The sequence below is a fragment of the Dromiciops gliroides genome, chromosome 2 (genome assembly GCF_019393635.1).
Source record: "Dromiciops gliroides isolate mDroGli1 chromosome 2, mDroGli1.pri, whole genome shotgun sequence".
Taxonomy (NCBI): Eukaryota; Metazoa; Chordata; class Mammalia; order Microbiotheria; family Microbiotheriidae; genus Dromiciops; species Dromiciops gliroides.
This window is the reverse complement of record NC_057862.1, coordinates 179880401-179907456: the sequence shown is the minus strand read 5'-3', so window position 1 is coordinate 179907456 and position 27056 is coordinate 179880401. Positions and strand designations below refer to the sequence as shown.

General features: G+C 46.0%; 1 protein-coding gene across 2 annotated transcripts; it reads right to left on the bottom strand.

Moving 5' to 3' along the window:
* Nucleotides 1-2794: 2794 nt before the first annotated feature.
* Nucleotides 2795-13418, bottom strand: KLHL33 (kelch like family member 33). 2 transcript variants are annotated; one of them, XM_043980353.1, is made up of 5 exons: nucleotides 13242-13418; nucleotides 12087-12844; nucleotides 6608-7532; nucleotides 6063-6230; nucleotides 2795-5394 (listed from the first exon to the last, which is right to left on the bottom strand). In XM_043980353.1, the coding sequence occupies exons 2-5, from the start codon at nucleotides 12823-12825 to the stop codon at nucleotides 4890-4892; spliced, it is 2337 nt and encodes a 778-aa protein (XP_043836288.1). In that variant the 5' UTR covers nucleotides 12826-12844; nucleotides 13242-13418; the 3' UTR covers nucleotides 2795-4889. The 2 variants fall into 2 exon arrangements, with proteins under 2 accessions (XP_043836288.1, XP_043836289.1); XM_043980354.1 differs by lacking the exon at nucleotides 13242-13418 and adding an exon at nucleotides 12981-13231.
* Nucleotides 13419-27056: the final 13638 nt, after the last annotated feature.

Genomic DNA, 27056 nt, shown 5'->3' with positions numbered 1-27056 from the left:
GTTTATGAGTCAAGGTTTCAACTCATATCTTCCTTAGTACAAGTTCAGGAAATCTATCTAGCTACCTTATCCCCTTATCTTATCTTAGCTACCTTATAAGGCCCTCATTACTTCTCAACTGGGAATTATTTCAGTGGCATCATTACCGGTCTCCCTGTTTCTTCTCCCCCCTCTAATCCATCCTTCACACAGTAATTTTCCTTAAGCATAGATCTAATCATGGAATTAATTAATTAATTGGCTGCTTATTAAGCTACTCAAAAAACTCCAGCGGCTACTTATTTCCTCTTGGATAAGATATAACCTCTGTTTAGCTTTTTGTTTTGTTTTTTGTTGGGAAATGAGGGTTAAGTGACTTGCCCAGGGTCACACAGCTAGGAAGTGTCAAGTATCTGAGGTCGGATTTGAACTCAGGTCCTCCTGAATCCAGGGCCGGTGCTTTATCTACTGTACCACCTAGCTGCCACCTAGCTGCCCCCTTTCTCTTTAGCTTTTAAAGCATTTTTATAGCCTGGTCCCAATTTTCATTCCCATAATCTAATATTGAGCCCAAGTGGCCTTCTCAGTGTTCCTCACATATGGCATGTCATCTCCCATTTCCTTACCTTTGCACTAGCTGTCCTGTATCCTTGGTATATCACTCCCTCCTCATCTCTGCCTCAGAATCCCTTATTTCTTTCAAGATGCATCTCAAGTACCACCTTCTACATGAACGACCCCTCTTTAACTACCTTCTATTTAACTGCCTTCTATTTCTTTTTATTCACATCACTTTCTTCAACACCTACTTTCTCCTCAGTCCCTTGCAATATGATTTCCATCCCTACTACTTTACTGAAACTTACTTTCTCAAAGATCATCAATAACTTCCTAATCACAAAATCCAAAGTCTTTTTTTCAGGCCTCTCTGGCTTCTCTACAGCTTTCATTATTGCTGATCACTTCCACCTCCCTGAAGATTCTCTCCCTCCCTCCCCCTCTTCCCTCGACTTCAGAAACCTCACATTTTCCTCCTTTTCCTACGTCTATCACTACATCCTTTATGTCCCTTTGCTGGTTTCTTGTCTTTCTCTTGATCTTCTAATATGAGTGTACCCCAAGGTAGCTTTTTTCCCCCTTCTCCTTCTATATTCTCTCCCTTAACCATTTAATTCAGTACCACAACTTCAACTTCTACCTCCATCTAATCTCAACTAGGCCTTCACTGCTTCATAGCAATCCTTTTATTTGTTACCTGATTGACTCTTCTCAACAATAGTATTTCCAAACTTTTTCTCTTCTCAAGGCTCCTACCTAACCCCTTCCTGCTTCCCTCTCAGCAGAGGATTCACCTTCCTACTTTACTCAGAAAATTGAGGCTATAAATCGAGTTCTCTTTTCTCCACATCCTGTACCTCAAAACTTCTTTGCATGCCTCTCCTTTTTCCACCTTTGAGTCTCTGAGGAAGAGATGGCCTTTAACCTGGCCAAACCCAATCTCTTCAATTGTGCCTTTTATCTTACTCCCTCTAATCTTCTCCAGGAGCTTGCCTCTTTAATAATTCCATCTCTTTCTCTCATCTTCTGTTTTGTCTAACCATTGGTTTCTTCTCTCATGCATACAATTTAAAAACACTTCCACACTTCAAAAACTTTCAGTTGGCCCTTCCATTTGTTCAATCTATTACCCTATATCTCTCCTCCCTTTCAGGGCCAAACTCCCCAAAAGTTGGACTATTCTTGTTTGCTTCATTTCTCAGGTATACAATCTAACTTCTGATTCTACCATTTTGCTGAAATTGTTCTCTTTAAAATTACCAATGGGGGGCAGCTAGATGGCACAGTGAATAGAGCACTGGCTCTGGAGTCAGGAGGACCTGAGTTCAAATCCAGCCTCAGACACTTGACACTTACTAGCTACATGACCCTGGGCAAGTCATTTAACCCCAATTGCCTCACACACAAAAAAGTATCCTAAAATTACCAATGATCTCTGCTAACAAGTCCAGTGGTCTTTTCTCAGTTCTTGATTTCTCTTTGACTTTTGATTCTATCGACTACTCTCTCCTCCTTTCTATGATACTATATGCTTTTGGTTCCCTTACTTTTGTGACTGGTCCTCAGTCTTCTTTGCTGCATCACCATTCATCTCCTACCCATGAGGCATCTATGCTCCTCAAAAGCTGATCTTCTGTTCTGTTCTCTTCCCTCAAAATCTATGCCTCTTTAACATTTGACAATATTAACCATACTCTTTCTTATGAAATATTTTTCTCCCACGATTTCTGAAACAATATTTTATTTTGGGGTGTCTTTCCAACTGCTTTTCAGTCTTCTTTCTTCTGCTTCTCACCTGTGAGTTACCCCTGGATTTTGTCTTCAACCCTCTCTGCTCATCTCTCTATATTCTCCTTTGGAGACTTTATTTGTTCAACTCTTGCTTTATAAAGAATAATTCCTAAATCCCTGTCTTAAATACTTGACCTTGAACCTGAACTTCAGCATGCTTTCAATAGGTTGCATCTCCAACATGATTTTCTTTTTCAGTGGAAAGTTAGTAAAAGAAGGGGGAGGGGCAGGGATTAGCAATAGGTTTACAAGAAAGGAAGGAAGGAAGGAAGGAAGGAAGGAAGGAAGGAAGGAAGGAAGGAAGGAAGGAAGGAAGGAAGGAAGGAAGGAAGGAAGGAAGGAAGGAAGGAAGGAAGGAAGGAAGGAGGGAAGGAAGGAAGGAAGGAAGGAAAGGGGTTATTAAATCATTTTTCAAAATGTCTAGAATAGAACAGAAGGAAGAAGGAAACACAAACAGGATGGCTTTGAAAGTTACACGATGTCTTTATTATATATTTAAAAGGAAAAGGAAGTTGTACATAATAGATTTGTAGTTTCATGTATAATCTTTTTCTATTCTGCTTTGTCATAGAATTGCTTGTTTTATTTCTTAAGTTAAGAGTAAAAAAAAAATAATAATAATAAATTGTAGACATATCCCTGAAGGAGCTTTGAAATCGCTACTTGCCAGGGGTAGCTAGGTGGTGCAGTGGATAAAGCACCGGCCCTGGATTCAGGAGGACCTGAGTTCAGATCCAGCCTCAGACACTTGACACTTACTAGCTGTGTGACCCTGGGCAAGTCACTTAACCCTCATTGCCTGGCCAAAAAAGAAAAAAAAGAAAGAAAAAAGAAAAAGAAAAAAAAATAACTACTTGCCTTTGACTAAATAGATACTAAATGTCCCCAAAACACAGTGTTATCTTGCTCCATTCCCCTTCCCTATTCAGAAAATAGATGATTTGGGGAAATCCCAAGGAAAAAGACTAAAGGGGATAGGGGATCACCTATACAGGTTCTATGGTCTCCAAATGATCCTTCTATCCACCTCTTGCTCAGCTGCAGAGTCTCAAGTCAAAAATGTTTCTTTTCTCCCACCTCACAATCTACCTCAAGGGCTGTGCATGATGCCAGGTTAGGACAGATCTAGATAATGAAGTTACTTAGCTCAGCTTCCATCCCTAAACCATAATTCCTTTCACTATAGGTCTTCTAACTTCATCTCTGCCTCCCTTCCCCTCCCCAAATACGACCTACACTCACACACACACACACACACACACACACACATTTACTTCTTCTTTTTTTTTTTTTAGTGAGGCAATTGGGGTTAAGTGACTTGCCCAGGGTCACACATCTAGTAAAATGTTAAGTGTCTGAGGCCAGATTTGAACTCAGGTACTCCTGACTCCAGGTCTGGTACTCTATCCACTGCACCACCTAGCTGCCCCCACACATTTACTTCTATCAGCAGCTTTTCTGAAGTTCATTCCTAGATATTGACACTTCATAGGGTCATAGATTTAGAGATAGAAGGGACCTTTCTCATTTTATAAATAAGAAAACTGAAGATTGGAAATGTTAAGTGATTTTGCTCAAAGTCACATAGCTAGTAGGTATCAGAGACAGAATTTCAACCCAAGTTGTCCTGACTCCAAATCCAGCATTTTATCCACTGTATTTCCTCACCTCTTACTCCCCTAGTCAAGAGCTTCTTTGCTTGACACTTCAACCTTGTTGGAACCTAGAAGTTCTCCAGAGGGAGAAGTGATGATTGAAGATATAGAAAAAAACATGCTCAGCCTAAGGGGCTATTTAGAGGGATGTGGTCTAGTCAGGAAGGCTTAGAAAGCTTGAAGCATGGACAGTGGGAAAAGGGAAGTATTTAACAGAGTAAAAGGGGAAAATGGGGAAGAGAAGGCCTCTTTGTAGCCCCCTTCCAACTTTTATCAAGTTTTCCTTGCTTCCCATTTCTTTTTATGATCCTTTCGTAGGATCCATTTATTGCCTATGTGAATCCACACAACTCCCGGAAAATTTTGGCCCTTGGTTCCTTTATCCATAAAATGAGGGTCTCTAAGCTCTCTTCCAGTTCTAAATCCTAGGATGATAGGAGGCCATAGCTTGTGCCATGCGTGGGCCTACTGTTAGGTCCATAAGCCTTGGTTGGAGTTGAACAAAGTTTCTTTCCCCCTAATTTCGGCATTCTTTACTTCCCTACCTTTGGGGTTCTTAACCTTGGGTTCCAGAAGTCCATTTAAAAATATTTCGATAGCTCTATTTCAATGTAATTGGCTGCTTTTGTATTCTTATTTTTCTATTGTGTACAGTATTTCGAAATATTCTGAGACGTGGTCCATAGGTGTCACCAGACTGTCAGAGGGGGTCCGTGACACACACACACAATTAAGAAACCCTGCTGTAAGGCTTTTCCCCGCATCATATGACCTATTGGTTTTCTTCCTTCAAGTGCTTCTTCCCCTCTTTCCCACATCCTCAATCTGTACATCCTAATTTTCCATCTCTCTCGCCATCTATCCTATCGATTTAAATCTCACTAAGTCAGCTCTTGGGGTTTGCAGCTATACAGGAGATAGACGAAGGACACAGGCAGACATCTCAGCTCGGGGACGGGGTAAGGCTCCCAGGCAAAGCCAGCGGCCTAGGCCAGGGTTGTATGAATGGATGAGGTGGGAGAGAGCATATGTTCGGTAGCTATAGCCCCCCAAAACTAGCATCTCCCCTTGAAGAGAGACTCCAGCAGCGCCCACATGGGGGGAGGGCAAGGGTTCCAGGCTCATCCAGGTATCAGTCCTGGGATCATAGACTTCAAAACTAAGCAGGTCCCCAGCTTCACCCAGACCTCCTGCTACATAGAGTCGTCCACCCAGTGCCACCATGACATGACCTGCCCGAGGGGTCTTCATGGGACTCAGCAGGATCCACGATGGTTTGCGAGTAGGGTTGTAGTTAAAGAGGCAAGCCAGATATTGACTAGTCCCAGTGTAGCCTCCACTCACATACACCTGACCATCCAACACAGAGGCTGCATGGGCAAAGCAAGGTGTGGGGAGGGATGGTGCTGTCCTGTAAGAAGAGCAAAGGACTGTCTCAGTGGAAAAGGGCAGTTGATATCCTCAACTTCCTTATATCTGGGACTCCTCTCCCCTGCCCAACTCTAGGCCTTTCCTGCTCCTTCATGCCACTGACCATTTTGGACCAGTTAAATGTGGGCACCATGTTATGAATGTGGATAGGTCTGGGCATCCCCTTATCCCTAACAGAGAGGACACAAGAAAAAAGAAGATTCTTTTTTTTTTTTTTAAATTTTTAAGGGGAGTCTATTTTCTTTTCTTTTCTTTCTTTTTTTTTTTTTTTGTGAGGCAATTGGGTTAAGTGACTTGCCCAGGGTCACACAGCTAGTAAGTGTCAAGTGTCTGAGGTCGGATTTGAACTCAGGTACTCCTGACTCCAGGGCCAGTGCTCTATCCACTGCACCACCTAGCTGCCCCCAAAAAGAAGATTCTTGCTCAGGAAGGAATTGGATTAGATAACCTCCGAGGTCTCTTACAGCTCTGAGATTCTATGAGTCTAAGAATTGACTGAATGAAGTTTCCTATCTGTTTTGACATTAAAGTAGTAAAAGATCATCTTGTTTAGGGGTAAGTAGTTGCTGTAGTTTTAGAATAAGACTGGCTCCTCTCCATTACCAAATTCTCTAGTACATAGTAGGTGCTTCACAAAGGATTGCTCACCTCCAAACATCAAGCTTGGGATCATAGGCCTCCACCGAATCCAAGGCATCCCCTTTGTCTCTCCCACCCAGGGCATAAAGATGTCCATCATGAGCCACCAGTGGGAAGAAGGAGCGAGCCTGACACATTGGAGCCAACTCTTCCCAGTTACCTTGTCCAGGTGCCCACCTATGAACACACACAGGAAAGACAGATGGGTAGAGTTAGCTCTGGTGTTCGTAAGCTACTCCTTGGTCAGCAAGTCTTCCCTTCCCTCTCTCCTCCCAGCAGAGATATCTGACTTCCATCTTTGAGTTCTGCTCTCCAGATCTAGTACCTATCAGATTTCTGGTACTTTGTTGCTTTCTACTTCACCCAAAAAGCCCTCCCTGTGTAATCCACTGACAGGTATGTATGGCTGGAAAACAGAGAACTTTGGGGATATCTGGCTACTGCAACAAAGATTGTAGCTGGTTAAAGTAACCTCAAAAGACAGAGTGGGGCACCTAGGCAACAGAGACTTGTCTGATCTGTACTCTACCCCAACTACATCTTTTCTCCCATACCTGAGGACTGAAGCCAAGGTGTCTGAATGACTGTAGTAATGCTGCCCTCCACACACGTATAGTTCAGTCCCAGTGAGACTGGCAGCACCATGTCGGAAACGCCCAGGAGCGGGCAAGGCAGGTAGCTTACCCCACTCCACTGTATGTACCAGCCCCACACCACTGCAGAAGGCCCGTGCCCACCACACCCCTCGGGATGGCCGACTCTGAGCTAAGTCTGGAGTGAGCCCATCTCCACCAATCACCACCAGTGCCCGATTAGGTTCTCGTCTCCTTTCTCGGCCTGGCACCTCTGCCTCTATCAGAATCTGGTGCAGCAAAGATGAGGGCAGAGGTTGGGGCAATCCAGCAGCTCTCACACGCCGCAGTTCCCGAGTGGACATGCGACCAAAACGGACACAGCGCAGCAGAGTCTCAGCTTCCGGCTCTCTGCCAACAGGGTCAGCTGCCAACCAGCGCCATGCAGCCTCAAAGGCCTCGAATTCTTCTTCTATATGCAGCTCATCGCTGGCCAGGAGGTTGGCTAGAAAGGGAGGAGGCAGGTCTGGGAAGGTAGGGCAGGAGGCCACAGCTGGCAGATGGGTGAGGAGGTAGTAATGGACTTTGTCCCAAAGTCTCTCAAGTCCTGGGGCTTCAGCCACAGGAAGCAAGGATAAACATCGGAGAGGGCTAAGGCCTCGGGCCAGGGCTTTCTGGCACAAGGCCAAGCAGGAGCCACTTTGGTACTGTAGGGCAGCCTGGGTGGCCCTCAGGAGCCCTGACCAGTTTGTTTGCAATGCCCCTGCGTAGGCAAAGGAGACAAGGAGCTGCAGGTCTGGGGCCGAGACTGTGTATAGGACGACAGCTGAGCCCTGGGATTCCCTCATTCCACTCAAGAGCATCGCCCCGAAGAACTCGCTCCCACAGACCAGAGCCACGCGGTGAACTGTGGGTACAGGAAATTTGGAAAGACATGGGGTCAGAACAGGTACCAGGCCCCACCCTGACCTGACAGCTCTCCCTCTTTTCAGTGTCAAGCTCCTATACTGTCCACTATAGACTAGAGAAATGCCCATACTCCAATCCCACTAAAGAGCCTAAGCTATCATCGTTTCTCCTTGCCACAAAAGGCAGGTAGACGTGGTTGAAAAGACAAGGATGGGGGCAGCGAGGTGGCACAGTGGATAAAGCACCGGCCCTGGATTCAGAAGTACTTGAGTTCAAATCTGGCCTCAGACACTTGACACTTACTAGCTGTGTGACCCTGGGCAAGTCACCTAAACCCCAGTGCCCCCCCCAAAAAAAATCGGGGCAGCTAGGTGGCACAGTGGATAAAGCACCGGCCCTGGAGTCAGGAGTACCTGAGTTCAAATCTGGCCTCAGACACTTAACACTTACTAGCTGTGTGACCCTGGGCAAGTCACTTAACCCCAATTGCCTCACTAAAAAAAAAAAAAAGAAAAGACAAGGATAGGGCCTTGTCCACACCTTGTACCTTGGTAAGATTGCTGTTTGCTTTTTGCTTGATAGCTGCTATCAAATTTTGCCATTTGCATTTCTGACAGCTCTGCTCAGACCTTTCTTTAGCAAGTTGCCCTTCTCCTAGGGCTTGGCCGCTATACTCCAGGTTCATGTGTCTACCCGCCTCTGTTATCACCCTGAAGTTTAGAGTAAGTTAAGATGGCTTGAACCTCTGCAGCCTAATAATACTGAATCTTTATATAGAAAGCCCTTTTTAGTTTGAAAGTGTGCTCTCTACCTTACCTCCTATAGACCTCACAATGTCAGAGAGGGGTGGGTAGGACAGATAATACAAACGAGCACTTTGCAGATGAGAGAAAACTGGAGGATCGGAAAAATAAAGTTCTCTAAAGTTACCCAGATAACAGGGAGCAAGGTCAGGATTAGACCTCAGGCCCCTTGTCTCTAAATCTAGTTCTCTTCATAGGATCATGCAGTGATTCTCCTTCCCTAATGACATTTCTTCCATCTGCCTGATCAGCTGGTAGCTCACAGGCTAGAATGTTAGAGCTGAGTCAAAAGAGACACTGATTTGAATCCTACACTTGACAGCTGTGTAACCCTGCGCAGGCCACTTAATGACCCTGAGCTTCAGCTTCCTCCTTTGGAAAATGGGTATAATAATGCATTCCACTACCTCTCCCATAGGGTGGTTGTGAGGAAAATGCTTTGTGAACTATATTACTCAAGAAGAGTATTTTGAAAATCAAATAACACATTAATACTTACGATAACCCAGGGGAGTAGATTTTGTTATTATCCCCATCCTGGGAGTCTGAAAGAGTTTCAGTGACTTCACCAGGATCAAACAGTTACTATATTTCTGAAGGATGATTTGAACTCAGGTCTTCCTAACTCCAGGTCTTAGGCTCTCTACACTCAAACCCATAACTTCCTCACTGACTATTGTTATTAGAGACCATCTTAGGTCTCAAACACTCTATCTCTTTCTTATTCCCATTCTAAAGATGAAAAAACTGGGGTTTAGACTAAGTAGGTATGCCCAAGTTCAAGAAACATACCCTTTGACCCAGTAATACCACTGCTAGGGTTTTATTCCAAAGAGATCATAAACAAGGGAAAAGGACCCACATGTACAAAAATCTTTATAGCAGCTCTCTTTGTGGTGGCAAAGAATTGAAAATCGAAGGGATGCCCATCAATTGGGGAATAGCTGAACAAGTTGTGCTATATGAAAGTGATGGAATACTATTGTGCCGTAAGAAACGATGAACAGGCAGATTTCAGAAAAACCTGGAAAGACTTAAGTGGACTGATGCTGAGTGAAGTGAGCAGGAGAACACTGTACATAGTAATAACAACATTGTGTGATGATCAACTGTGATAGCCTTAGCTCTTCTCAGCAATACAATGGCCCAAGACAATTCCAAAGGACTCATGATGGAAAATGCTCTCCACATCCAGAAAAAAGAACTTTGGATTATGATTGCAGATTGAACCATACTGTTTCTACTTTTTTTGTTTTTTGTTTTTCTTTTTTGAGGTTTTCCCCTTTTGTTCTGATTCTTCTTTCACAGCATGACTAATGCAGAAATATGTTCAATATGATTGTACATATATAACCTATATCAGATTGCTTCCTGTCTTGGGGAGGGTCAGGGGAGATAAGGAGGGAGGGAGGGAGAAAAATTTGGAACTCAAAATTTTATAAAAACAAATGTTGAGGGGCAGCTAGGTGGCGCAGTGAATAGAGCACCAGCCTTGGATTCAGGAGGACCTGAGTTCAAAACTGGCCTCAGACACTTGACTCTTACTAGCTGTGTGACCCTGGACAAGTCACTTAACCCCAATTGCCTCACCAAAAAAAACCAAAAAACCAAACCAAACAAACAAACAAACAAAAACCCACATGTTGAAAACTATCTTTACATGTAACTGGAAAAATAATAAAATACTTTTAAGATTGAAAAAAAGGGGAAAAAAAAGAAAAAAAAAAGAAGTCAGATAGTTAAGCAGATATCCTTTGGGTCTGCCTCACAGCAGCTTCTGGGATGGTGAGCCAGTATGCTTTCTGCATTCATTGAAGCCATTTTGCAGTGAGCATTTCTTCAATGCCAGTAAGTTGGTCCCATTCCAGGACCTCATTGCTGGCAGTCCTGTTCAGTTGGATTTGTGAAGAATGCTGCTAAAATATTTCAGGGCATCCGATGTGACTTATGCCTGTGGCAGGTGCCAGGAACATAGCCACACAAGATTCAATAGATCTCAGTAGACCTTGAGGCCTGGATCTTTCATTTTGTCTCTGGTCTCTAATGCTTGGTATAGTACCTTACATATTTGTTGTTGTTCAGTCACTTCTGTCATGTCCAACTCTTAATGTCCCCATTTGGTGTGTTTTTTGTTGGGTTTTTTTGGCAAAGATACTAGAGTGGTTTGCTATTTTTCCTCCAGCTCATTTTACAGATGAGGAAACTGAGTCAAATAGGATTAAATGACTTGCCCAAGGTCACACAGCTAGTAAGTGTCTAAGCCTAAATTTGAACTTGGGTCTTCCTGACTTCAGGCCAGGTACTCTAGACACTTCACCAACTAGTGGCCTCAGCTTACATATGTTGAACACTTCATTCTTGAATTGTTAATACCATTGCCTTATAAATCACTAGGCCATACAGATGTGCCCCACCTATAATTTTCTGCTGAAGGCAATACAGTATAATGAAAAGAGCAGAAGGCTGGACATCAAAAAACCTAAGTTTGTGGTTTGCCTTGGTTCTGCCATTGATTCTTTCTGTGACCCTAAGCACCTAAACTATTTTCCCCTTAAGGCCTCTATTTTCTCTCATGGAAAATGAAATTGAACTTGATAATGGTAAAGACCCCTTCCACCTCTCAGTTCTATTATTCTGGCTCCTGACACCAGGTTTTTTGGTCCTTCGGAATCTGTACCAAGCATCAGGGGCTAAAGACAAAATGAAAGATCCACCCCTCAAGGTCTGTTGAGGTCCACTGAGGCCTAGGTGGCTGTTCTCTTGGCACCTGTCACTTCTGACTCCCTGAGAAGTTTCACCAGTATTCCTCATTCCTCAGCTTCATAGAACAAATTAACTAGTATTTTACCTATTTTGCCACTGGCTCCCCCAGTAATAAGTAATGTGTCAGAAAGGGTATGATCTTGAATGCCAGGACATTTTGGTTTGTTTTTCTTTTGGGGGGCAATGAGAGTTAAGTGACTTGCCCAGGGTCACACAGCTAGTAAGTGTCAAGTGTCTGAGGTCAGATTTGAACCCAGGTCCTCCTGAATCCAGGGCTGGTGCTTTATCCACTGTGCCACCTAGCTGCCCCACAAAATGTTTGGGGTTTTTTTTGGTGAGGCAATTGGGCTTAAGTGACTTGCCCAGGGTCACACAGCTAATAAGTGTTAAGTGGCCAGGACATTTTGGAATGGGAGCTTTAGGATCATAGTAAACTGAATTCAGAGCAAGGAAGCCTGCTTAACAACTGTAGGAGACCCAGGTCTGCCAATGGGTGTCAAGCATATGTATCAATTGATATTCACTTTTCTATATCATTCCTTCCACTAGTATTGTGTCTGACCAGAGCATGACCAGACGAATGAGGCCAAGGTCTTAGGTTTATCCTTCTTTGCCCCAACTGGCTGTTGCTTAGATCTACTGCCACAGATTGTACTACTAACTCCAGCCAGCTGTCCTGTAAATTAATGTTGTTTATCTCAAGAGAGGACAGGGATAGAAAGTGTGCAGGGTCAGTGTAAATCTATCACCACTATGGGAAAAACAACTCAAAGCGCATGTTCTACTTGACAGTAAATCCTTGGCAGGTCACCTTCATATATGAAGAGAGTAAGGAAGTTGTATCTAGCCCAAAGTCACATCATTTGCACCCCAATTCCACCTCGATCCCTTTGATTTAGTTAATGCACATAACTCTGTCAGTAGCTGCCCTTGCCTCCCCTTAATTCTTCCTCACCACCTCTCTTTCTCCCTGTCCATATGCTTACCCTTCAGGTGGCAGCCCTCTGCCTCCAGCTCCAGGTCACAGCCAACACCCTCACGATAGAGCCGCTCAATGCTATTCAGGCTCTCTCTCAACTCCTCAGTTTTATCCGGTCCCTCCTGCTCCTTGGCTCCTTGGTTCCGGTCCGCCTCCAGTCTCCTTAGAGCAGCTGCTGCTACCCGAGGGGCCCCCAGGACCTCCGCCACGGCCACTACATCCCCCAAAGCGGCGGGACCTACCACCCCCTCATAGGCGAAGGTCAGCACGGCCTCCCAGCCCTTGGGGGCTATGTCCAGCTCTAGTGGGGCTCGCGGGCCCCCATTCCTCAGCAGTCGGGAGCGAAAGAGACTGCTGACCGAAGCCAGGACCACCCCGTGCACCGCGTACCTTCGACCCTGCACTATTACCTCTTCATCCAGCAGCAGGCTTGAGTCCCGAAGCCGCCGAGCTTCTGCAAAGAACTGGCCTGGGTGCTCCTCACTCACTAGCACCTCAGGTTCCCCTTCATCTTCCTCCTCTTCTTCCTCCAGGGACAAGGCGGGAGAAGGAAGATCTCCTGGGGCAGAGGCCCGGAGGCCGGGTTCTTCCACAGGGAAGGGGAGCAGACCTAAGTCCTCGTCAGGGGAGGAGGGCCAGGTGGGGCTTTGTCGGGCTGGTAACTCGAAGTTCGGGTAGTCCTTCTGGGACTGGGGGGAAAGCAGCCCCTCCTCTGGACAGCAGATCCCGGTGCCTGGGGAACTCATGGCCCCGAGCTAGCTGGGTCTGAGGGTAGGTGGGAAAGGGACGAGATCAGGCTCCTGTCAAAGCTTGAGCTTGCTACTTCTTTCTGTGAACCCGAACGTAGATAAAATGCCCCTCCATCCCTGTCACCACCCACCGAGACCAAGGAGTGCCAAACCTTGTACTTCAGACGTTCTGTCGTACACACTCCAGCCCTACCCTTTGCCCTCGCCTCCCGGACAGTTCCCTCTTCTCAGCCTTTCTGTGGAAGCCAGGCTATCTCACAGCAAGAAGGAGATGGCTTCTGAGCCCCAAGGAGGCAGAAAATATGATAGGGACCAGTGTTTGTCCACCCACTACACTCTCCCTTGCTGCTCCAGAGACCCTGTCCTTAGTCTCTACAGCCCGTCCCTTTCACAAGCTCCCCCATCTTCCTCACCTGGGTACTAGGATTTGTCTCTGAGCCCCAGGGAGAGGGAACTTGTGGAGCCACCCTGGCCTGTTGCCCTGCATGGGCTAATTATAGACGGGTAAGGGGCTGAGGTTACTGCTGCCTGGGCTTGGACACCCAATCCCCAGAGCCCCGTCCCCTGGTGACCTCTCCTCCACTTGGGAGACGAACATAGAAAATCCAGCAGCAGATAGAGACTGAAGGGGGAGGCGTGAGAAGAACCTATGGAAGCCATCTGAGCTGGGGGACAGTGCTGGGGCTGAAGATAAGGTCGGGGGGTGGGGCTACAATGAATCAAGAGGTGGTATTTCGGCGATCTCCCAAAGCTTTAGCTATCAACTTTTCCGTTTTCTATAAAGCTAGAATTCGAGAGGAAACAATGCTACTTAAGAGGGCAGACGGAAGCTTCTATCCCTGGTGTGGAGGGGAAGCCTGAGAGACTGAGGGAGAGGAGGCATAAGAGGGCAGGGGTTAGGGCTGCAGACCCCAAATGACCCATCTCCAAGGTCTTGTGGGAGACGGAATGTTCAAAGATTGTTTCTCTTCCTTCCTCCTCCTTCTTCCCACCCATGGGGATTGGCGTGTGGGGCATAACTTCAATCTTGGCCTCAGGAACCAGTCCTGAGACCAACTGAGGTTCAAGACTTGGGGAGTCCCAGGTTGGAGCCAGCACCTCTAGGATCCTCCCAGAGCTCTTCTGCAGCTTCAGAGATGGGTCCTTTGGGGTTGCAAAGTTCCACCCAAATCCCTCAAAAATTCTCTGGGTCAGATGTTTGTGAGAAGTGGGTTTGGGAAGGGAAGCAGTGTCACCCCTCCCCCATCCTTACACTCCTGGAGGACAGAAGGACAAACCAAAAGCTGCTGGGGGGAAACTGGCCTAGGATAAAAGGTTGGACCTGACTGGACAGACTGACCAGACAGGTGGAGCTGCAGGAGAACACACAGGGCTGAGACTTCCAGCCCATGTGAGGGCAAGGAGTAACTGGGGTTAAGGGAGGTAGTAATCTGGGTAACTGTCTAGTCATAGACTGGTCCAGGTTCCTCATCTGAATGTCCAGTACAAAGTCCTGACACAAGAGACCTGGTTTCTCTACCCTGACTCCCTCAATCTCCCTTGGAGGCCTGAGCATCCTAGCCCCTTGCTGGACCATCAAAGGAAATGAATTCTGTGAACCTCCAGGCAGCCAGGTTATCCTGGGTATTGGGGCCAAGACTCTGAGGAACCCTGTTGAAAGATAGTGGCCAGGGGCAGCTAGGTGGCGCAGTCGATAGAGCACCGGGCCTGGAGTCAGGAGTACCTGAGTTCAAATCTGGCCTCAGACATTTAACACTTACTGGCTGTGTGACCCTGGGCAAGTCACTTAACCCCAATTGCCTCACCAAAAAAAAAAAAATATATATATATATATATATATATATATATATATATATAAAAGAAAGATAGTGGCCATTTCTTCTGTCTGCATCAACTTCCCCTTTCCCTTCCAATTCTCCCGACATCTCCCATGGCCTCTCCAAGGTGGAACTGCACCTCCTGGGCTTTGGGCACCCACCTGGAGAACAGACCCTTCCTGCTCCTAAACTCTCACTGGGCACCTTGAGCCCACCTCCAGCCTACAAGGTTCTGGACACTAGGCCCTGCCATGAGTTTTGCCAACTATGCAGTGCCTGAACACCTCTGTCAAAGACAGCCATCCCTGGAAGCACTTTGAAGCCAAGCCCAGGTGAGAATCCTCAAATCTTACCTTTCATGTCTCCATCTCTCTACCTCATCCCCTCCCTCTTGTACCCAGGAAGATACGGGTTCCTTAAAACCCCCATTTCACATCCACTTTCCACCTCCATTCTTAATCTTGTTCCCTTACTTACACTCCTGGACTCACTGGGAGACCCCTCCCTTATCTTCTCCAAGAGATAATTAGCTCTTTTCTCTTAAATGAGGCTGACTCTGGTGACTGATACCCTGAGGACTCCTGGGCAAGGTCTACTTCCAGTTCAGAGGGAAGTTCATATGTCATCTCAGGTAGAGGAACCAGGGGCTAACAACCCCTTATCTGAGGAAATGAAAGAAGAGCCTGCACAGAAAAATGAAAAACAGGAAAGGGCTGAGTTTAGGAACCATGCTGGCAAGAGCCCCTTGTGCTTCGGTTGGGTGATGGGAGTCATGGTAAGGGCTGGAGAAGGCAATTTGGGGAATGGAGAGGACTGAAGAGACAGATGGAATGGGAAATGCCACAGGCTGCAGGAAATCTGGGGCCAAGAGAAGTCAGGGGGCCTAGAGGGGGATCGCCAGACTGGACTTGGGAAACAGATTCTTGAGGGAAGACTGCTGATCTTTCATCGGGGTATTCTCCCTCCAGATGCACTGCATGCTAAACATCTGGGGCGTCATCCTCTACCTTTGCCTGCCCTGGATCACAGCCCTGGCTAGCATAGGTGTGAGCTCATAGAAGGACTTTGACAATAGCGGAGGCACAGTTTAGGAAGGGTGGGGGGTTTGGAGCCTGGAGATGCTAATTAAGACTCTTCCAGGACTCATATGAGCTATCATTCTTCTCTCTGCCTTGGTCACTACCATCACAGGCCTGTCCATCTTGGCCATTTCCACCAATGGCAAAGTCAAGGCTGGTCAGTCTGCTCTCCTTTCTCCCCACCCCCTTTCCATTCTCTTCTCCCCAACCAATCCCTCCTCCCATCTGTGGGATCTGCTGATTTCATTGAAGACAGGATTCCAAATTCAACTCAGGATACCTCAGACCAGCCCAACTTCCTTCCCACTATTCTAGGCTGGGGAGGGAGTTGCTGCTTGGTTCCTGACCAGTACTTTCTTCACTCTCCCACCAGGAGGCATGAACTTCTTGATTTCCCACAGTCTGGGTTCCAGAGCTCAGAGACTCCATAGGCCTCATCTATGCCTTCACCAATGCTGTGGCTGTGGCTATGCATACTTCGGGCTTTGCTGAGACTTTCTGCGTGACTTGCTCTGTCTGGGTATGGAACCCAACCTGACCCCCTCCTCCCAACACTCCAGCCCTCCCTTCTCTCTTTCCAGAAGTCATCCTCTCCTTGACAGAGAGCATCACGTACTTCTTCCCCTATGTCCTTCCTGAATTTTCCTACTCGAAGGACTGACTGTGATGCTTCCCATACCTGTCCTTTCCCTTCCCCCTCCCCGCCCACCAGAGGAACATGGGGTGCAGCTGCAGCAGATTGAGCCAGAGAACGAATTGAGAATCATGGGTGTTGTGACTGTGACAGTCTTGCTAGGTGTCTCACTGGCCAGCATTGAGTGAGAGTCCAAGGCAGGCACACTGGCACACTGGGGCTTATTGGAGGAAGGTGCAGAGAGCAGGATGGGAGATGTAAGTAAGGGCTGAGGGAAAGGCCCTTAGATGAATGGAGAGAGGTCTAGGCTTAAAATGGGGGAGGATCTTTCAAAAGAAGGAGTGATCAGGAGGGGGAAATATAGAGAATTGAGACAAATCACTGGGGAACTAAAATGAGGAGCTTGGAATAAGAGGCCTGTGCTGGGGGTAGCTAGGTGGTGCAGTGGATAAAGCACTGGCCTTGGATTCAGGAGAACCTGAGTTCAAATCCAGCCTCTGACACTTCACTAGCTGTGTGCTTCTGGGCAAGTCACTTAACCCTCATTGCCCTGCAAAAAAAAAAAAAAAAAAGGCCTGTGCTGGAAGGAGGTATGGTATCTCCCCTCAGTCTTGAGGCTGATCTCTATCGGGAGGGGACCCACTGCATTTCAGGGAGGGAGTGGAACACCCTTCTTCTTTTTTAAAAAATGTCATTTGGGGTAGCTAGGTGGCACAGTGGATAGAGCACTGGCCCTGGATTCAGGAGGACCTGAGTTCAAATCCGGCCTCAGACACTTAACACTTACTAGCTGTGTAACCCTGGGCAAGTCACTTAACCCCAATTGCCTCACCAAAAAAAAAAAAACCCAAACCAAACAAACAAAAAAGTCATTTATTCATTTATTTTTGTTTTTAAATAATAATAATTTTTATTTATAGTTTTCAGTTCCAAATTTTATCCCTCCCTGCCCTCCCCTCCCCTGCCCCCTCCCTGAGGTGGTAAGCCATATAGGTTATACATGGGAACACCCTTCTGACCAGCTTCCTAGATGCCTGATTTTTGTCTATGTGAGGTCTTATTAGAGGAGATGAGAGGACATCAATTGGAGAAGAGAGGGTGGAATTTAAATGAGGCTGTTTATTGGAGGGAAGCAAAAGGACAACATTTCTGACCTTCTTTTGCCATGGTCTTCCAGACCTAAACTATTTTCTTCTTCATTATTCTCCTCTCCTTCATCAATTACTTTTTCAGGACTCTGCTTCCTACAAACCCCCACCAACAAGCCACTGGCTTCTTTGGGTACTGAGGTGAGGAGAAAGGGAAGGGTGCTGGGAGGTATGAAGGCAGTTTGAAGTAAATCACTAGAACTAAGCTGGCCTGGAGAAAAATAGCCACTAGATGGTAGTGGATAGAGTGTTAGACCTAAAGTCAGGAAGACCCAAATTTGAATCCTGCCTCAAACACCTACAAACTGTTTGACCCTGGGCAAGTTACTTAACTAACCTGTGCCTTGGTTTCCTCATCTGTAAAATGAATTCTCGATGACCATTAAGGTCTCTTCCAATTTTAAATCTATGATTCCATGACTTACTGGGTAAAGGGGTAAACCAATGATGTCTTTTGGAGGGGGGAGGAAAGGGAGGGAGGGAGAAATATTTGGAACTCTAAATCTTATGAAAATGAATGTTAAAAGTACCCTTACATGTAACTGGAAAAATAAAATAAATGTTTGTTGCAAAGAAAAAAAAATTTTTTTAAAGGTAAACCAAAGGATGGTGGGCTGAAGTTTTCTTCACAGATTTTCTCCTGTTTTTCCATGACCCTCTCTTTAGAGAACATTTTCCTGGAAAATCTGCTGCTACAATGGCGAGGTCCAAATGGCAGCTTCTTTGGAATGTTTCCTATATTCTTCCCCTCAGCCACATGGATCTTGGCTGGGGCTAATATCTCTGGAGACCTTAACATGAGTTGGTGGTCCAGGAAAGATGGGGTGGGGGGAGTGGGAGCCCTATGTTTATGTATATGTGTATGTGTGAAGACGCAATGTACTTTTCTGTTTCCTCTTCCCACTTTGCTTTTGTCTCTAGGACCCAACCACAACGATTCCTTTTTTTTTTTTTTGATGAGGCAATTGGGGTTAAGTGACTTGCCCAGGGCCACACAGCTAGTAAGTGTCAAAGGACCCTCCTCACCTTCTTTTTGATATGGGGGGAAATGGGGTACAGGTTTGGTTAGGGGTTGGGGTTCTTAGGAATTCCTCTTTAAAGAATTACACCCTCTTGCACACAAAAGGAGTTAGAATAAGGTGGTAGTTTATTTAGGAGCAAGGGAAGGGAAGGGCAGGGGGAGGGAAACCATGAAAGAAATCCTCAGACTTTTCATGGGGAGATTGGCATAAAGCACATGGCTCAGAGGTACCAAATCTCCTCGAACAGGAGACTGGAAGGTACTTTTATAGAGGACTGATGGGGGTGGACCATCTGCTCGTGAAAAGTTCCTTTAGTGAGAGAGGACCATCCCCCACTGGTGGTAGCTGGGGCAATTGGGTGAGGAGTGGAGGACCATCCCCCACTGGTAGTGACTAGAGGAATTGGGTGAGGGGTGGCTACAGATCCCTCTTCAGAACGAAAAGGCCGCAGCCACACCCAAATTTATCTCCCCAGGGTAAGGGAGACCAGAATGAAGGGTAGGAATCCGAAGCTAGCTCAGTCTGATTTGGTTCAGCTTATCTCTCTAGGCGTTAACTGTCCTCTGGTTTAGTTTCTCAAGAAGGTTCCTTGATGTGCCCCAGAGAACTTCTGGGGTGCTCTGCACCCCATGACATTTTAGACTACCCTTTCTTATCTGGACATCACTGCCCTCATTGATATTATTAAAAATTATTAAAATGCAGGCATGGTAAGGCTGGGTCATACTGTCAGGCATATTGTAGAAGGAATTTCTGTTCTGGAAGAGGGTTGGACCTTGTTGTATCTAGTCTGCATTGCTGCCTTTAGGTGGGGCCTCTACCTGGGAAGGGATCTGTATTCTCAGACTCCTTTCTCAGGGTCCTATGTGGTGAGAGATGCTTCTGGGAATATGATGGATATGGCTGTGGGGAACAGGAGTTGTACAGGGCCAGAGTGTCTATATGCCTGGGACTTCAGCAGCTGTTGGGAACTTGGCTCCTGTACCTATGGACTGTCTAACCACTATCAAGTGAGTGACAAGAAGAAAAGAAATGCTCAGCTGAGGATATACTACTGAGATGATTGATTAATAGCAGAAGTTCTTCTGGTCTGGGAGCTTTGGGGAAAGCCAGGAAGGGGAGGGGGTAAGGGAGAGTAGATGGTTAAGGACCTCAGTTTCTTATTCCTTTAGACCATGAGCATGGTGTCTGCCTTCAGTCCTCTGCTGTCCACTGGTATGTTGTGCTACACTCTCTTCTGCTCTCTCCTGCTTTATCTCTGCTCCCAAAGCCTTCCAGGTCAGTCAGCACACTAGAAGGGGCAGAAGGGGGGAGTGTGGGGCCCTATAGGCAGGGGGGGCCATCTGTTGGCAGACTTTAAGGATGTGGCTCCCTGCTGCAGTGTTTTGGGGTGGAGGTCAGATAAGAGATGAAGATAGTGGGGGTGGATATAGCTCCAGCTGGTTGGTTCTTTTAAAAAATACTTGAAGCCTTTATATATACCCAACTAACCCATAAGTAACTTTACAAGGACTGAAGCAGGATGAATGGGGCTTCCCTTCACCCCATGCCCTCAGGCTGCCCAGGATATTAATTCTATTCTGATTTACCCATCTGAAAATGTATAGTCCTCCCCTACCACCAATGGTGTGCTGGTAAATGTTTAACAATCTACTATCCAATCTGCATTATTAACATTTTCTCCATCACTTTCTTACATCTAGACAGTCAACAAAATAATCAATCAATCAATTAATCAGTACTAATTTTGTAGTATTTGCCAATTTCCAAGGTGTAAATGCTCACACTAAAAATTTAATAGGCTCTCAGGAACCTGTGGGAGGCTGCACTAGCACACCATTGCTTCCCACTCTTCTTCCACATTCTTCTAAGGATGTCTCTTGGTCTAGGGCACATCCTTGGGATTCCATGAGTTGTCATTCTATCCCCTTCCCTCTCCACAACACTTCCTCCACACCATGATCTCTGCTTGCTCCTCTCATTTCTGTGCTTTTATAAATCCTTCCCAAATTCTGTAAAGGAGATGAGTGTTCTGTTTTCCCCACCATCTGGGGCCCCCAGTCCTGACTCTTGCTAAACTACCCACTCTTTCAGTGTCTGCACCAAAATAAGCTGTACTCTGTCAGTGGTTTCTTTGGGAAGGGATATGATGAGAACAAGGAGCTACTGCAGGGGTACTTGCTCACCTTCATCATTCCTATAGGCCTAATTCTCATTTGTGAGGATCCCTCCTCATCCCATCAAGACCCCAGGCATTGCTTTGTTCCTCTTCTATGTAGCTTGTTCCTCTCCCATTCTCCCACTAAATTCTCCAGAACTTATACTCCTTCCTTCAAATGAGGTAATATTTGTAAAGTGCTTAGCATAGTGCTTGGCACATCATCCACCCTTTCTCCAGTTCTCTAGCATTTGAGAAAATGACAATCTGTGGGAAGCTTTAGGGAGGATTCCCCAAGACTTCCAGGCCTGCCTGGTTCCTGTGTCCCTCACTTCAGATGTTCCCACTTAATTTTCTCATTTCTCCTTTAAAGCTAAGCTGAACACCATGGTTCCCATCATCTCCAGCTTCTTCCTCTGTTCCTATGTCCTTGTCAACTTCAATTGCTTCTATGCCTCACTCACCCACTCACTTGGTGACTGAAGAGCCAGGGTTGGGAATGTTTTAGGTGGGGAAAGGATATGGGAGGCAGAAATTAGGAGGAGGGTTCTGGGAACAGAACTGGGACCCATGGGGGTGGCTGGAAAGTGGAATAGAAACTTAGAGTCTCAGTAATGGTTGGGATTTAGAGGTGAGGTACAGCTTATGGTCTCTCTGGCTTAAGTTGGCGCTCTTCCTTCCAATGAGATAGCCCCCTAGATGTCCCTGCTGGGCTTCCTGCTTTGCCTGCTCATCATGTTTCTCTTCACCTGGTGAACAGCAGTGATAGCTGTATTACTTACTCATTCTTCTTCTGCTATTCTCCAGTTTCCATAAGAAGCCTGGTAAGGAAGGCTGTGGAGAGTGGAAAGGTAGGAGTGGTGAGAGAAAAAAAGCAAAAAGTGAGAGAAGAGCAGAGGACTACTCTCACTACAGAAGACCCTGAAGTGTGTGTGTGTGTGTGTGTGTGTGTGTGTGTGTATCTGTAAGGGCAATGTGGGGAACGGGCTAAAACAGAAGAGGGGAAACTAGAGTTGGAGGGCTAAATCTAGCCAGCTGCCTGTTTTAGTACAACATTTGAGCTAATAATAGAAATGTAAAAAACATTCTTAGGTCAAGGACTTGACTTGACAAAAATAGGCAAAAATAGGCAGGTGAGGGGGGCAGCTAGGTGGTGCAATGGATAAAGCACCGGACCTGGATTCAGGAGGACCTGAGTTCAAATCTGACCTCAGACACTTGACACTTACTAGCTATGTAACCCTGGGTAAATCACCTAACCTTCATTGCCCCGGAAAAAACAAACAAAACCAACAATAACAACAACAACAACAAAAAGGCAGGTATTTGGCTTGCGGCCATAGTTTGCCAACCCCTGGGCTAGAGAGAGGGAGCATCTGATCCCCACATTGGACCACCTAGGTGACCTTGCTGTCTTCCTCTCTTCCCCTACTTTATCCTACATTGGGTGTAGCTCTTTGACCAATTGTTCCATATTGACAGATGTGAATTGGGGTTGCTCAGTCCAGGCTGGCACCTATCACATGGCTCTGACCTATTCAGTGAGCCTGACCAATGTACAGGATCATGAGATACTCCTTGACCAGGCAGAGATATTAAGTTGCAGAGAACCTGTGGGGGAGAAAGGGGGAGGGAGAAAACAGAAGGCAGGGAATTATCAGGGAGAGAGATCCATGACCATTTAGTCACAATGAAGAAGGAAGAAGGAAGAAAGAGGGAAGACAGAGGGCACTAGGGCTTCAAGTCTCATTCCAACCTGTTTCTCCATGGGTTTCTCTGCACATCTTTATTTTTTTCTTTTTTCAATCTTAATAGTATTTTGTTATTTTCCAGTTACATGAAAAGATAGTTTTCAACATTTGTTTTTATAAGATTTTGAGTTCCAAATTTTTTCCCTCCCTTTTTCCCTTCCCTGCTACCTCCCCAAGACAGAAAGCAATATGTTACAATATGTTACATTAAACATATTTCCACTTTAGTCATGTTGTGAAAGAAGAATCAGAACAAAAGGGAAAAACCTCAAAAAAAGAAAAAGTCCCCCCAAAGTAGAAACAGTATGGTTCAATCTGCATTGAGATTCCACAGTTCTTTTTTCTGGATGTGGAGAGCATTTTCCAGCATGAGTCCTTTGGAATTATCTTGGATCATTGAATTGCTGAGAAGAGCTAAGTCTATCACAGTTGATCATTGAACAATGTTGCTGTTACTGTATACAATGTTCTCCTGCTTCTGCTCACTTCACTTAGCATCAGTCCACTTAAGTCTTTCCAGGTTTTTCTGAAATTTGCCTGCTCATCATTTCTTATAGCAAAATAGTATTCCGTTACTTTCATATACCACAACTTGTTCAACCACTCCCCAATTGATGGACATCCCTTCCATTTCCAGGAGAGAGTTGCTATAAATATTTTTGTACATGTGGGTGCTTTTCCCTTTTTATGATCTCTTTGGGATACAGACCTAGTAGTGATATTACTGGGTCAGAGGGTATGCACAGTCCCATAGCCCTTTGCCCATAGTTCCAAATTGCTCTCCAGAATGGTTGGATCAGTTCACAACTCTACCAACGATCTGTTTCTAAGGTTAATGATGGAGGGGGCAAATAGCTTATGAGTTACCTTAATGCCATTCCTGCCTTTCTCTTCCCAGGCCTCAGTGAATGGTACTGACTGGACCACCCAGTCAATGACCAGCTCTGGTGGACTTTGAGGGTGCCTTTAACAAGAACATTAGTCTTATGATTTGTGGTAATGTAGCTTCAGTAAGTGGAGACATGGGACATGGGAAAAAGAAATAAAGATTAGAAGCACTGCATAAAAGGTATCAGATAGAACAATGACTAGTTCTAGGTAAGGCCTAGAGAAATAAGACAATGTTTGTCATCTTAGCTCAGGACGGTGGGGTTAGGGATAGATTCAAATCAGGAGACTTCCTAACCACCCAACCTCTGCTGGCCCCTTAAAAGACCCAGGGCATTCAAGATTCAGAGGACCATGTGAAATGGTTGAATGTAAGGAAGATCTGTTCCTGTTACAAAAATATCTCTTCACTGGAGCTGGGGCAGAGTCTCATGCAGGTGCGTGCTAAGAACCAAAACTTCCCCCTATTCATATAACCACTCTCTCTCTCATCCTCATCACTGCCTCCCACATTCCTTCATTCATCTTTTTATTACTTCTTCTCCCAGGTCTCAGGTCTGGGCTGGCTGAAACCTAATGTACAAGTCTTGGGATTTAAGCATGATTGGCAAGAGGTATCCACACTTGCTGTGGAGGACTGCATGGACATCATACAGTGAGAGGGGGGAAGGGGCCCCAACTATATACCTTACATTCAGTATAGTGGGGAGAGATGGGGCTTAGAGACAGGAGACAGTAGAGGACATAATCATGGTGACCCTCCAGGGCAATGCATTGATGGTGACCCCAGGGAGGGATGCATCCCTCAGCTCCTATCCTCTCAGTAACTGCTCTTTTCCCTCTTCATTAGTGATGCTTTTGATCACAACTATAAAGTCTGCCTTCTGCGCATGCCAAGGGGGCTGAGTATGACTCTCTGTTGCCAAGCCCATGGTAAATGGGAGGACGGATGGTCATTGGGAAAGACAAGGGATTGGATGCCAGAGATTAGTAATCTAGGGATTAAATGTGGAATTAAAATAATATATTCCAGTCAGCACAATGAGCAGAATTTAGGATGGAAAGGAATTGGATAACAGGAGTCAAGAAACAGATTTAGTTCCACATCTCCTGTCTGTCTATATCCTGAGACTAGTTTTACGGGAAGGGAAGGAAATGTTGAGTGCACTTGTTTGGAGAATCAAGTGGGAGAGATTTGGGTCAAGTGACAGCACAATTTGGGATAAATCTAACGCTTAATATGGTCAGGGGGAGCAGAGTCTCTGAATTTACCTTAAGGTCCTTCCAAATGCAACTGTCTATACATTCTTACCTCTCCAACTCATGCCTGGAATCACCCAAACAGCACACAGAACTACTCTTTAGTTTTAGGGCAGCTGGCTATTCAGAAGGTAAAGGGGTGTGTGCAGGTGAGGAAGAAAAAGGAGTTTAGGGAGGTGACAACTTGTTCTTTTGCTCTCCTCTGCTTACCTTTCCACCAGTGAATCCAGTGTTTATGGACTCCAAAGGAATGAATGCCCTGGAGAAAGGGGAGGGAGCTGTAGAATCCAAAGCAGGTAACAAAGTGGAGAGAATAGCAGTGGGTAGGAAAAAGGCAACCACACAAGAACAGGATGCCAGGGTCACAGTAGGGAAAAATACAACTGTGACTCAGTAATCCACTAGGATGGAAAGTGTAGGGTTATCTTTCCCCAAAACAGACAATTCCTTTGGAGAATGGGAAATCTTTGGGACTGGGTTGGGGGCAATTGACCAGCTGGGGTAGTCTGTTTCTCCCTTCCTGCCCCTTTTGGGCAGCACCACTAGATCTGACAGCCCTGAACCCTGTTCCAGTCCAAGCAGGGCCAGCAGACCATGGATGTATACTGGCTGGATGATGATAGAGGTAGGGATCTTACAGCCCTCCTATTTCCACTTCTTTTAGGTGGGGGACAATTCTGAGAATGAGATGAGGTAGCCAAAGGGGAGTGTAGAAATAAAACCTTTTCACTGTATGAGGAGCCCAGCCCTTAAAATTCATAGACAACTAGATTCAGGGGCTTCCCTGGATTCCCAATCACAGGAGAAACCAAAGATAGTCTCATCTCTTATGCTGCTTCCCACACCAATTTCCCCTCTTATGGATCTGGTCATGCTCTGAGAGCCCCTCTCTTATCTAACTTCTCATTTCTGTTCTGTAATACTGGAGTTAGGAGGATGTGAAATGGAGATGAGGGGCTGCTGATATGTTCCTCTCCTGCTTTACAGGGCTGACAGTACAAATCCTGAGTCACACCGAAGAAATGGGCTAGATGCCTTGTTGGGAGTGCTCATGAGCAGCCCTCCTGGATGCTTAGAGAAGCACAGAAAGTGAGCAAGGCACAAGAAGGATATGAAGCCATGCTCAGGGTCAGGAACTAGCTCCAGTCCTCCCCTGGTCCCCCAATTGGGAGGAAGTGACAGGAGGAGACACAGGGAGTGAAGGTGTTCACCCAATTCACTCTCCATCGTCTCCTCTTCTACTTAGGATGCACTCTCTCCTCAGAAGTTTCTGTCTAGGCTTCCAGGAGGTGGAAGTGCTTCCTGAACTCACAGGCAAACCAAAGGAGAAAAGGTCAGAACCATCTCCAGCTGCTCTACTGTATTTTGTTTCTTGTTTTACCTTCTCTCACACAGCTGAGAGGCTTAAAGTGCCATGATCAGATGACCCACAACTTAACCAGAGATGCTGAGTAGGAAGACAGAGGGTGAGATGCTAAAACGGGGTTAAAAAACCAAAACAACTATAGCACTAGGGGCTGACCAGGGGGAAGTGGAGTTGCTCTAGTAGCTCTGGGATGGCAAGGCTCAGTTGACCAAAGGGGAAGAGGTACTAAATTAGGTGAGACAGTTAGACATGGTGGCTTCACATCGGCTATTGGAATCACCGTGGGAGGGTGAGCTGGAATCAATCTCTCCTAGGGCTCCTGCTCCTCCAGGGAGCATCTCTGAGCAGGAGCTGCAGGCCAATCAAAGGAAGGCATGTAGGTCTCTGGGGTTAACCAGGGTGATCAACTTTCCACAGTTACTAGCTCATCTCTGACTCATTTGCCCCTCCCATCCCTACAGTCTGAACATCAGATGTGTCTCCATGAAGAGCTGCAGCAATACTCCCAAGAAGCTGCCCTTATGAGTCTAAGAAGGCCCCAAATGGCAAAAGGAATAGATCCCAGGCACAAGGGTAGAGAACCCCTAATCAACAGGGAAGCCTGAAGTATGCTGTCTTACTTTTTGACACTACATGTCACATTAGGAGCCTGCCTGTGGCCCCAAGATCAGCATGTCCTGTGGCCCTGTGCACGGCACGGCTGGAGATGTTGTCTTGGGGCTCAGCTGTCCCATCACCTTTATCCATGGAAACCAATAGGACATACTTTGTATGGCCAGTGACAGCTACAGACAAAGGAGGGAACAGAAGGCCCAGGGAACTACAGAGCCCCAGCTGCAGGACTTTAGACTTTCCTCAGAGTTCAGAGAAACCTGGAAGGACTTACACAAACTGATGCTGAGAGGAGCAGAACCAGGAGAACATTGTACACAGTAACAGCAACATTGTGTGATGAACAATGGGGATAGACTTGGCTCTTCTCAGCAGTGCAATGATCCAAAACAGTTTCAAAGAACTCGTAATAGAAAATGTTCTCAACATCCAGAAAAAAGAACTGTGAATTATGAATGCAGATTGAATCATACTGTTTCTACTTTTGGACTTT